At 40.7% G+C, this 12,915-nt stretch overlaps 1 protein-coding gene across 1 annotated transcript in view; it reads left to right on the forward strand.

Annotated features, from left to right (window-relative positions):
• cacna1bb (calcium channel, voltage-dependent, N type, alpha 1B subunit, b) overlaps positions 1–12,915 on the forward strand; it is a 103,389-nt gene that overhangs the window by 21,458 nt on the left and 69,016 nt on the right. Inside the window, exon 4 of the mRNA XM_030769155.1 lies at positions 12,829–12,915. This exon is cut by the window's right edge and continues 5 nt beyond it. Within this exon, the coding sequence (XP_030625015.1) occupies positions 12,829–12,915 (87 nt within the window). The remainder of the gene's footprint in view (positions 1–12,828) is intronic.

Below are 12,915 nucleotides of genomic sequence, written 5' to 3' on the forward strand. Positions count from 1 at the left end.
GCTTGTGTGAACGTGCGAGTGGGTGCTTGAGCCTATATAGAGAATTTTTTTTTTTTTTTTGGGGGGGCGAATTCCACTGTAAAAAGCATTTTGCACGCACGGATTTGAAAGATATCTTTTTTGCTGTGTGATGACAGAGAAATAGCAGAGAATAAATTAGAGTTGGCCAGTAGGATGCATTTGGCAGGGCCGTGGTGGCATGGGGAACTGTGTAGGTGTGTGAGTAAGAGGCTAGTGGATAGAGGCAGCTGGGTGCTCCGACTGGGGCCGTGGAGCTGCCAGAGGTGTAAATGGACAGAACCTCCCCGGCTAACAAAGTCTGGCCTTTCAACCTCCACCTCTACCTCTACCTCATTTTCCTTTGGTCTTCTCACAGGCTTACTCATCCCTGTTTCGCTATGGAGCCGTGGAGTCATGTTAAGGATGAGAGGGAGTAAGCTGGAAAGCCCCACGGCAAACAGAATCTGTTTTTTTTTTTTAAGTTCATGCCCTCTTTCTTATAGGGCAGCTTGAATAACGAGACCTGATATGCTGAAGTCCCGGAGGAAACACGTTCTTTATTTCACGCGAGCTTCGACGATTTGAGTTTCGTGTCCGAGCCATCTGCTTTACGTTGTCTGATGCTCTGATAGCTTTTGCAGACCTACTGAATTTTAATTTTACAATTTGTTTACGCACTTGAGAGGGATTCACGTTGTGAAGTCTATACAAATGCAATAAGTTAATCTGTTTTTTTTGTTGTTGCTTATCAGCACAACACTGAAGGAGCATAAGTATATGTGTTAAGTGATATCGGGACAAATGAAGTAATGGACATAGAGCCAGGGCATGGCATTCATAACTCATTTTATGAATTTGATATTTCCTATTTTAAATTGCTCAAGATGAACAGTTTTAGGCATTAAAGGCTGTTAGGAAGGCAGTGACTCAAAAAAAAAAAAAAAAACAGCCTATTTATAGCTGTGTATAAGTGTGACATGAATGTAAATGTTTTATTCTCAAATTTAATTTGCCGTAACTGTAAAACCTCTGACTTTGATCTATTAACTGGATAGGGTAAAATGAAAAAAAAAAACATGCCAACGATATATTCTGTGGTGCCATTAGGTTGTAAACTCAGAGGTAAAAGTGAGGTTTTCTACTTTAATAGTCTATCTCTTAAAAACATATTTATCCTAGATAGAAAATATTCAGCGTTTCCTCCTGGAGCTATTCACTGATATTGAATTCTGATGATGGCCTTTAGTTCCCCACTTTGCTCTTTGGTGATTTTGCTATGGCTTTGGCTCATTAGATTATGCATCTAGCACGGCAGGCCAAATTCATCACCAGCTAAACTGCACCCCTCACCTATTTTTATCTCTCACTCCCTCTTCTCGCCATTATGGCACATCAGTCAGTAATTATTTTCATTTTATTTTAAAAATGCGTGCACCTCAAAACAGGATGGGGGGGATGAGCCCATCTCAGGGACGGTGTCTCACTCATCTGAAATAATCATGCTGTAGTGTAGTGTTATTAAAGACTAATGACAGCACCCTCTCAAGTTTGGTTTACAGGGATTCTGTATCTCCTTTAAGTTATACTTTACAGCCTTGAAGGTCTTGATGTTACAAAGAAAATCTTCGTTTCACTTTGATTACAATATGAGACTTTTGGAAGAAGATTTTTTTTTTGTTTGTTTTATGGTCTATGGCTTTTTTTTTTATTAAAAAAAAAAAACCTAATCGCTTCTTCAGCTGTTTTTGTTCTTCTCCAGGCGTTCCTCACCTATAATAAGTGTCCGTAGGTGCGTCCTGTCTTTTATGGTACTTCACTTTTGCTTTTTCACCAATAGTCAGTTTCTCCAAGCTAGGGCCGTTAAAAGGAATGGCAATTTAATGGTAATCACAGTACACCTAAGATGTGTTTCACGTACCACAGAGTGAGATGAGTGATTTCCACTCCTGCTGGTCAAGACTGATCACATACTGTGTATTTGCACTACAGCAGTTCAGCTGCTACCAGTGAATGCCTGTAATCAAGCTTTAGGACATCGTGTACAGGCTGTACCGATTTGGGTGACAGATAACAGAGGGCAAAATGACACACAAATACACACAAACACAACTCATAACAACTAAACAATTAATTCATGAAACAAGAGGCAAGGTTTTTTTTTTTTTTTTTTTTTAGTAATAATCAAAGGCAGACACCTTGTAAAGTGAACTTAATCACATAGATTTCTTTCTCTCTGTATCTCGGATCCACATAGAAATACTCAAACGGGCTTTGGTCTCAGCAGCAGTAGCTCTGTGTACAGGGAACTCTGAGGTCTTAGTGAGGTCTAAGTAAGGTCAGTGGTAGTTTGCCTGATGAGAAGAATTTTAGGGTTCAGATGTTTTCTCCACGGTCACTTAAGATTTCAGAATACACACACAGATACATGTACACTTTCCCACTGGTCCCTAGCTTCCCAGCTTTTAAACAAAGACAGAGAGGCGGGGGCAAGTGTGTAGAGACATGACATCAATTCACTGATGGATGTCCTCATTCCCATAGGGTTGAAATGACCCCTGAACGAACACCAAGGTATTTCACACTTTTTTCAGGAAATAAATGATTACTAAAGGGCCGAACACAATTAAACACAGTACCGGTTTCTTTCGATACAAAATGCCCAACTAAAAATGGCACTCTGCCTCGTCACTGCCAACTCATTTAAGACTGTGATCCCAGTGGGCTGTCACCGTTCTCAGATAAAGTCTCTCTTTCATTTCCTGCGGCGCACCTCAAGACAAGCATCAAAGCCAAATGTAACTCATAGAACCTGTCCGAAGAGTGTTTAACTCCCACTATGATGACGAGTACAAACACTGGCGAACATGAAAGGATAAGTAGATGTTGTCCTTTTCTCAAGACAAAACAAGACCTTAAACCTCATCATTTGTGTGCTTAAGCCTAAGTGGTCTAAGCAGTCTTCTAGCCTTTTCATGACTTGGTTATGAGATGTTTCTCCATCCTCATCATTTCTTTTACAGACAATGTCACGGCTGTTCGTGGTAGTCAACACAAGGTCAAATTCTATTTTAAGAGAATATATCACCATTGCAGTGTGACTGAATAGATTTTTTTTTTTTACTTTTCTTCATTACCCCGCGTAGTCATGTGGTGGACATTTTGTGGTTTGTCGCCTTCTCATGGCCATTTCACATCTGCTTGGAACATAAGCCCCCTCCCCCTCAGCTTTACACAGCGGTTATGTGCTTATCTTTGTAGATTGTCAGGAAATGGCCACAGATTCATTAGGTGGGGTTGTTTTCTCCTTCTTCTGTCTGAGTTTCTTCCTTCTGAGGCAATTAAAAACAAAGCTGACAAGAATCGAAAGGAAATGTGCCTCCTCTTAGGCCAAATTGCCAGTTTCTCATTAAAAAATGAGTTACAACTACAGTGCATTTCCCTCTAATGGCTGCCAGTGTTTGTGCTCATCATTATAGTAGGAGTTAAATACTCTATGGACAGACTCTATGAATCATATTTGGCCTGGATGCTTGTCTTGAAGTGTGCCGCAGGAAATGAAAGAGAGACTTTATCTGAGCCTGGAGACAGGCCCCGCTGGGGTCTCAGTCTTAAATGAGCTGACAGTGACAGGGAGCTGTGTCATATTTAGTTGGTCACTTGGACATCAGACAGGTTCCGTCAGGTCTGTGGTTATATTGATTTGCCACCCCAATATAAAAATGGTACACGGCCTGATGAAATGAAAAAGATTGTGCATTTTGTATGTTTACTGAAAAAGAGGGAAATGAGTCACACAGACTCGACAGAACCAGACAATTCCGGAAGCAAGACCAGTGCATGATTATTTATGAAATCCAATGGAATTGTGGAATTTATTTCAGAAAAAAAAACCAGTCATAAATCATATGGACTGCAGCTTACACACAGGTCAAAAATAATTCTACACAACTCCATATGTAAGAAATAAGTATGATTCAGTATGCTATACAAAACCATATTTAAGATATGAGCAACACAGTGGGACTTCCATACATCTTATCTGGTCTCACATCACAACAAAACTTAATGAGAACAATCCTCTAAGTTAATTATGTCAACCCAGTAATCTACTGAAAACCTTTCCTGTGGGGAGTCCTACTTATGTCCTTAAAGGTAGATATTTTTGGGCAGTTTTTACATGTATGGAACCTATTGTTGGTTATCTCGATGTTTTGAAATTTATTAAGTGTAATTTACTTATTTGCTTACTCTTACAGTACCTGACCCTCAGGTCTCAATTAGAGGATTTATGTGTGTGTGTGTGTGTCTGTGGATAGATAGATAGATAGATAGATAGATAGATAGATAGATAGATAGATAGATAGATAGATAGATAGATAGATAGATAGATAGATAGATAGATACATACATACATACATACATACATACATACATACATACATACATACATACATACATACATACATACATACCTATCCTTTCATCTGGAGTGCTCCTGGATTTGTGTGTTCTCAATATTTTTGCGTGTTAATGCTTTGTTTTCTTATACTCTTTTCGGAGGGACTGGGGGAGAATGGGATTTTGTATTGTCCTCTAGTGTCTCTGTGAATATAAAAATGTGAAAAGATAAATAGTTTGAAAAGAGGAATTCTTCACAATCATATTTGAACTCATGCTATGCATCTAAAAGGTGTATCACAGTGATGTCTAAACCCTACCACCTCTCTCTTCTTCTTCTATCAGTATTTTGTACTAGTGGCCTTCAAAATGTAGTGCTTTGCTTTGACTCTCAGTTTTTTTCATAAGTTTTTGTAGTCAGTGGTTACTGGATTATTTTCTAAGGCGAAGAGGTTGGAGTTTAAGCACCTTTAAGTTGTGATTTGGCGATATAATGTCTTGTTGTTAATTGTTAAACAGTGACATTTCCTTTAAAATCAATAGAATGGCCTCACAAGCTATACACAGAATCAATAGTACAAGCCTGTCCCTGTATTTCACAGGCTTGGGGTTGGCTTTTGAGAAGAGCCCAGCTGCTAGTTAATAGCCTCAACCAGGCAGTGTTGTCTTTGTTAATGGTAACTAACATCTTGCCAACAGCTTCTTTCCTCTCCTTTAGTGTGTGTTTTGTTTTACACACATGGTTCAGCTGCTGCTCTTTTTGTCTTACTTTATTTTTACTGCTTAACATGAATTTGAAAGCCTGAAATTCACTTTGAATGGTTAGTTGTCCCAAAGTAATCCAACAGAATGCCTTGCCCTTTCACCAAGCAATTCAGAGGGTCTTTTCAAAGGCTATTTCCAGCTGCCAAATAATCACATTCAAAGCCCGAAAGAGCTACAAAGAGCTCTATTACATCTGCAAGAAGATGGTGGTCCTCATTTTACACTGGAATGTGTTCCTCTTTCTCTCCCTCTCTCTTGCGCTCTAAACACACAGTCTGATTTGGTATGTAATTGGGAGGTTGTTTATTGTGTTCAGGCTGAGCACTTGTTCAGGGAGTATTTGTGAGTCCAGGGTGGAGGAGGGGCTGTGTAAGTGTGAGAGGTCTGATCTAATGAAAGAATATTTGACTTCCCATTAAAGAGCAGGAGCCTGGAGGGAAGGAACTTCTGCTCCCATGCACACTCTCTCTGTCTCTCTCTCTCTCTCTCTCTCTCTCCTCCCCTTCACCTCTCTCACTGTTCTCCAGCAAAGAACAAACCAAGAGAGACTTCAGACCACAGAATAATCCGTAGCTGTTCCACGAAGAGTCCTTGAACATGTCACATCTAATGATTCAAAGGCTGTTGCAGTGGTTGGCTCTGGAGCTTGAGGGAACAGTGAAGGTTCAGGAGTCAGAACTGAAGTGTGGCATATTATCTGAATTTTAATAGATAATATCTGAGCATTTCATTTGGTGAACAGGTCAGAGCAAGATTTCACATTTGAGTGATTAACAGTGCTCAGTTTTTTTGTTTGTTTCAATAAATGGATGGAAAATATGCAATAGCATACGATTTTAGTTGTGAAGGCTTTGTACTGTGTATTGGTAGGATACACTGGGTGAACGACTCGTAATCATGATTATGTTTCTAAAAGGGACTGATAAATGGCTTTATTTATATTTCTCTTCCTTCCAGTAATATCCTACTAGCAACAGATGAGATTTTATTTTACTTAAGAGATGGTTTGTTAAACATGAGGTAGTTATACCTCAGACTGACAGAAAATTCTGGCTATTCAGGATGACTGAGAGCCCTTTAAGGTAATAATCTGTGACTCTGTTTCAGAAATCCTAAGCACCATAACTAAGGTGTCAGTGGATTCCTGAACTGCGTCGACAGAAGAGCTGATTACAAATTGATTTTTCTGGAAAGATTTAGTTTGGAATGATTTAGCCGTAGATAGCAAAGGTACATGACAGTGTTTAAAGTAATGACACGGCACCAGTCTTTCCCTTGCAGTGGTCGGGGACGGGCTGACACGATAGACCCAGGCAGGATGGGTTGGCACAGTGTCTTTATCACTGTGGCTGGATCTCCTCAGGGAGCCGTTAAACAGTCTCTCTGCTCCCACACTGAGCAGTGAAATATCTCTCCCAGCAAGCAAACTACTCTGTCTGTATGATGAGCACTTTATAGGCGTTCATACTTCATTTTAGGAAAGGACAAAGAGTTCTGCTACAGAAACAGGTTGAAGTGAAATACCAGAGTATGTCTAAACTGCTCTTTTGGATAGCATTGAAGTTATACCTTCTGGGGAGTGTTAAAGGAAACATTAGCTACATTCATCAGTGCTGAGAGAGAGAAGCCAGGCAAAGTGCTCTCTTAGTTCTAATCATCTACAAGCCTCTCTCTGACTCTTCTTCTTTTTGTCTGTCTGTCTCTCTCTCTCTCTCTCTCTTGCTATCAGAAGTAATACACTGGCATATGACATCCTATATAGTCTTACTTGGATAATCATAGGAGAAAGAACTTTAAGTGCTTAAACTTAAAATGCTGGGAAATTTGTTGCACCGCAGGTCTTGTGCTTAGCAGCAGGTCACTGCTTTGCCACAGACACGGTCAACAAATCCTTTTAATTTGCTCTCCGCCTTCCCAGAGCGCCTGTGCGATGGGCCTTGTAATAAGGTAATGACGCTCGAGTCGCTCTCCCAAAGGCCATAACTGTGTTCCACTAGAGATGGGATTTGTGTCACAAAGGGATTGAGGAGGTGAAAACAAACCTTCATTACTCAGAGAAGTCAGCTGCCCCCTAGCTTTGGGAGTGGGCAGCGCAATTTTGATATGATGATAACTTGACCACAATACTCATGAATTTTGTTCCTGACTACAGAGATTTAAATGAGGGGATTTAAATAATGGGAAAGGCCAAATATTTTATTAATGAAGAAGACCGATGACATTTTTCCAGTTCAGGTGCTTTCACTCTTTCTTACATAAAGAAATTGTCTCATCAGAGGGTAAGATGGGAAAAATGGCTTCATTTTTTTGAGTAATTATCTTTTTTTTTTTTTTTTTTTTTAAATGTAGAACAAGGGGGATCATCCGGGGACACATTAGTACTGCAGTGTTAATTAAGATGGTTTTGGTATATGGAACGGGGGAGTGAACAGAGGGGTGGAGGTCCAGGGAAGCAGCACCCATTTGTTCTGCTATTTTAATTGAAGGAAATGACTTGACTCTGGAGGTTTTAGCTGAAGTCTTTGGTATCCTGCTGACAATATGCATTTCTGTGGAAGACAAACTGCATCCTTAGGTTCTAACTCCTGAATGAAAGCTTTAGCATATTTAAACAAACTTCTCTTTAATATGGCATCCTTTTGATGTCTGCTTCTTTTATGCAGCACTAGCTGTAAGAACAAGCTGCAAGTTGCTAAGTGTCCATACATTAGGGTTATTAATCAGAATCCGGTGATAGAGGCCATATTTGATCCAAATGGACTGTGGCAACTCGGATGTGTTCCTTAGATTTGTCTTCACGGACGCCCCCCCCCCCCCCCCCCCCCCCCCCCCACACACACACACACACACACACACACACACACACACAATCTCTCTGAGGGGCCACACACCACTGCGACTGAAGCCGTGAACTTCCCTTTTCAGGCTGGCCTTGTGTGCGCCGTAACATGGATGGAAAAATGGTATGATTTGGCATTTAATACAGACAGACATGGCGCTGACTGCCACTGAGTGCTAGGAAATGAACTGTGTCTAATAGCCCACAGATGGTCTGTTAGAACATTCTTCTATTTTTTTAACTTTTAAAAAAAAAAAAATTCTTTGAACAATACTTGAGGGCAATTCTTTTTTCTTTTGTCAAAGAAACAGTATCATTTTTAACATGGAAGAATTTTGCAATTTCATCCATCATGTTTTCTTGTATCCTCCTCGCTGTTATTGGGCCATTCGGTGTATTTACATAACAGTCACATCACATTCCTTCTGCTTAAAGTTTGCGATCTGTTTCTGCCCCAGTGATGCCAGCGTCTACTGCGTGACTCAACCGACAGCCTTGTTTTTTTTGTGTGTGTGTATTCTGGCGTCTTGCTTTCTTAAGAACATTCTGCGGATGGTGTAGCCCGCGGCTGCTTCTCATCGTATTTTGTTATTTGTTTGTCCCTTTGGTTTAAATAATCATTTACCTCTTCTAACTGTCCTTCTCTCTGGTGCACATTAGACCGAGCACCAGACTGAGGGACGGGGTCACAGGGGTTTCTCTGTGTAAAATTGAAAACTACAAACAAATATAAAGTGACTTGTTCAGTTGTGCCCTGATTTTATCCAGTGGTATGTCTAAATATAGTATAATTACAAAATATAACCATTTCACGTGATATTTCACCTGGAAACTGCAAATGAGTTATTTAGTGACTATATGATAATGACTATATGATACGTGCACAGTGCGTAGCTTCAACCAGTAGGAAGCCATTGATATCCGTGGTGTGATATTCTGGGTTTCTGCACTGAGGTTAGGGGTTGACATAACATCCAGGATGATTGACAGTTGTCCTCTGACACCTGCCCCCACTTTGAATGGCGTTTCTTTTTTTGGAAATGTGTGAAAAACTCAATTCCAGCATTCAGACTGTGTGTAACAGGAATTAATGGACATCACTCCCTGCTGAGGATCTCATATCTGCTATTCTTGTTCTCTCTGTGTCTGGTGAAGATTTGTAATGTGCTATCTCCCTCCCCCCTTCCCTCTCCTCTTGTTTTCTCTCTGTAATAATCAAAGATTTTGCAAAACTGTGTACATGATTAGAGATGCACTGGGCTGTAACAGTGTATGGATGCAGATGCCATTTCTTAAGACATTAGCTCTGTGTCAACTGTATTTCTAAAACTGTAAGCTACATGGTAAGTACATTGTTAAAATGAATTGTCAAAGCTATTGTAATAAGGTTTTTATTTCAAAAATTCACACGCCCAAATTGAAGATGAGTTTTCTTCCATTTCTGAGTAGGCTGGATGTAGTGACTTTAACACTGTGTAGGAGGCAGAATAACGCAGTGAAAATGTGACATTTCCTCTCTCAGAAAACCAGGAGAGTAAAGTTTATATGTGTAGCGGCCTGGTGAAAACACTGACATAAGTTAAAAAAAAAAAAAAAAAGATTTTTTAAACTTTTTTCCTGACCCAAATGGGAGTTAATAGCGCAATATGCAATCTATGCAAAAACACTAAGCAGTTTAGGAATATATTTAGGGTTTAAGAGGACAACAGTTCAGTCAAGGGAATGAGGTGGAGATTTGAGTGTGTGAGGATGTGCAGTGAGTTGTCTCCTGTATATGTGTGATGATTCAGACTATTAAATGTGCCGGGGTACAGAGCATGTCTGGAACCTCATTTACTGGAGTGGCAGCTCTGTCACAAACCCTCTGTTCCTGTGCCTCAGTGAATCAGGAGCTGTCTGTCATCATGTCCGAATCCAGTCTTCCTGTGTGTGTGTGTGTGTGTGTGTGTGTGTGTGTGTGTGTGTCTAAGCATATGCAGTCATGCTCGAGTGTTGAAACTGGGTCTCAAAGATCTCGACCAGCCAAACATCCTGCTTTTTTTCCTCTCCACTGTTCCCAAATTTGCCATTTCATTACTTTTTACTTCTCTACATTGTTGATATGCACATTCCAAATCTAACTTTTCGATAAGCGATAACATTCAAATGACATGAATACAGTAGCCCAGCAGGTTAAAACAAAGTTCAGGTGTAAAGGGACATGTGCAGGTGTTGTTTGTGTGCATGTGTCATGTGTGAGAGAGAGAGAGAGAGTGTTACTGATGGTTGATATCTTTGCCTGCCATGTTTCCTACGCCAGAGCACTGTGTCTGCAGAGATATATTGTACTATCGATAACGTGGTTATTAAAAAATGCTACTGTTGGATTTATTCCCAGATTCGGTAACTCAAACACATCCAGAATCATAAGAGCTTAGTCACACGGTTAGACGCAAATACTTTCCACAGGCACAAACATGGTTGAAGACATTTACACCATTATTACTGAAAAAAAAGAAAAAATCACAACTGTCGATTCATGAGGGCAAAATAATGAATATCATTTGCTTATTAGCATTCTCTGATGTCCTGGAGCCGTGTTTTATCAAGCCTTGAACTTATGAAAGAATTTCTCTTTCTCTTGCTTCTACATGTCCGGCTCACTGTATATGCACAGTGAGAAATTCCTGGCTGATTTCGCTGCGTTAATTGGACCTGCTCCTGTACTGATGAAGTGATAGCAAGTTCTTGGCTGCAGTTCAGGGCTGTGTGCACAATCTTGGCTCCCGTTTTCATTGTTTCCTGTCCAGTGTAACTGCAGGGTGTGGAGCAGTGCCAAGAATACGATAGAGAAAAAAAGGCATAGTCTTTTCTGATTTGCGCTACTTTATGATTTTCTCAGTAAAAAAGCTTTCATGTGTTGTGGAAATATTTGTTCTAAGAGGTCAGGGACATTTGGAGATAGGAAAGAGCCAAAAAAAAAAAACTGACAGAGAGCGACATCACTCTACCTGTAATTTAAGTAATGTGACCTTTTAGCTGCATTGGTTTTTGGCCTCTAGCTGAAGGACAGAATACTTGTAAACCCTCCTGATTCATTTGTGAAGCTGTAGCACGATCCTTTGAGACCTTTAAAAAGCTTTTAGTGCCTGAGATAGCACACAGCTTGCCTGTTGGGTCTGTCATTCATTCTTGCTACTTTTGATTAGCACTCTATTGATTGACTCTATTTTAGCCCAGAAAATTAGCGTTGCATGATGAGTTTTAAAGAATATGTGACAAATTATGTCTGAGAGTTTTAGACTGTGTATGGAATGTTTCAATGTAAAATTGGTGACAGGGCTGTATTTTGATTAGGTTTCGGCATGCTATGTTGCGCTATTTTTACGTGTAACTATTAGATTATAAACAGCTTTTCCATTTCCCGACTAGCAGGGATGGTGTTCTCATGAGCTCACAGAAACACCTTCAACAGGTGCAAGTCAGCTATTTATTTCAATGTACACCTCTTCGTTTTCTCCCTCTTTTATCGTAAACGAGTTTCTCTATCGTTTTTTTGTTTGGGGGGGGGGGGGTTGCCTCTCTTTGGGTGCGTGCTGTGTGTGTGCGTGCGTGCGTGCGTGCGTGTGTGTGTGTGTGGGTGGATGAAGGGTGGGGGTGTGTAGTGACAGTTCTGTCACATTTAATGGGGCATGTCTGCTGTGCCTTCCAACCCTCTGCGTGATCTTTCCACCTCTTGTTTCCACATCTCTCCCTCCTTCTTTCTCACTCCATGCCCTGCATTCTCCTCTTTTCTCACATCTTCTCTTCCCCTCCTTCTCCTCCTCCTCCTCCTCCTCCTCTCTTTTCCATGGCCCATCTCTCCATCCAGTTATCCATCCATCCTACATTTTCATTCCTTTCTAGCCCCTTCTTCTTCTCTCTCTCTCTCTCTCTCTCTCTCTGCCCAGAGCATCTTTTTTGTGCGCTTTAGCACAGCACTTAGCTGAAGCCCTGTGGTGTGCTGTTGTTAATGCAGGTTGCCAGCTGTGACTTGGTGTACTCTGTAGCTGTGGGCAAAGGAGAAACTGGCCAGCACGCTGCTCTTCTCTGTTTCTCCCTCCCTTCCTCTCTCTCTCTCTCTCATTTGTTCTCTTTCTGTTCTTTTCTCTTCCTCATTTTACCTTTCATTCATTTTACATTCTCCATCCCTGGTTTCGCTGAACCCCACTGTAATTATATAAACTCATTACCGTATGATTGGCTCGGTCATTAGGCAGATCCACAGGGAAGTTTGTCACTCATTTTTGCTCTGGGTTACAGAATACTTTACAGCCATATAACTGTTTGTGTCTATGCCTCACTCATGTGAACGGTAGCAAATGCACAAGTATTGTTCATGAGCTGGATGCCAGCTGACTATGTCTCCTAGGCAACATGTAATGACTGTCATCTCTACAGTGTGGTTGTGATGGGATTAGATTAGATTACATTGATATGCAACTCTCTTTGAGTTCTGGTATAGGCATGTTTCCAGGCTAGGAAAGAGGCCTCGTTTTTTGCAGACAGTGTCTGATGTGTCCTTTTAGTAATGGTCAGCAAAACACAAACTAAGAGAGTCAACACGGCCAGTATAAGAGAATATGCTTTAAAAGTCTGTGTATGTGCTTGTGTGTACTCTATGTGTATTTGTGTGTGTGTGTGTGTGTGTGTGTGTGTGTGTGTGTGTGTGTGTGTGTGTATGAGTGTATGTATAAGTGAGTGTGGGTACAGCATGAGAAGGATCTGATTAACTGCTATGATTCACAACAGAATGTTGCATTTGTGTGAAAAGGAATATATATGTATTTTTTTTGTTTGTTTTACAGGATTTTGGCCAAAGTTGGTTCGGACTTTGACTTGAGGACGTTGAGGGCAGTTCGAGTGCTCAGACCACTGAAACTAGTGTCGGGAAT

This window comes from Chanos chanos, chromosome 3 (assembly GCF_902362185.1).
Source record: "Chanos chanos chromosome 3, fChaCha1.1, whole genome shotgun sequence".
Taxonomy (NCBI): Eukaryota; Metazoa; Chordata; class Actinopteri; order Gonorynchiformes; family Chanidae; genus Chanos; species Chanos chanos.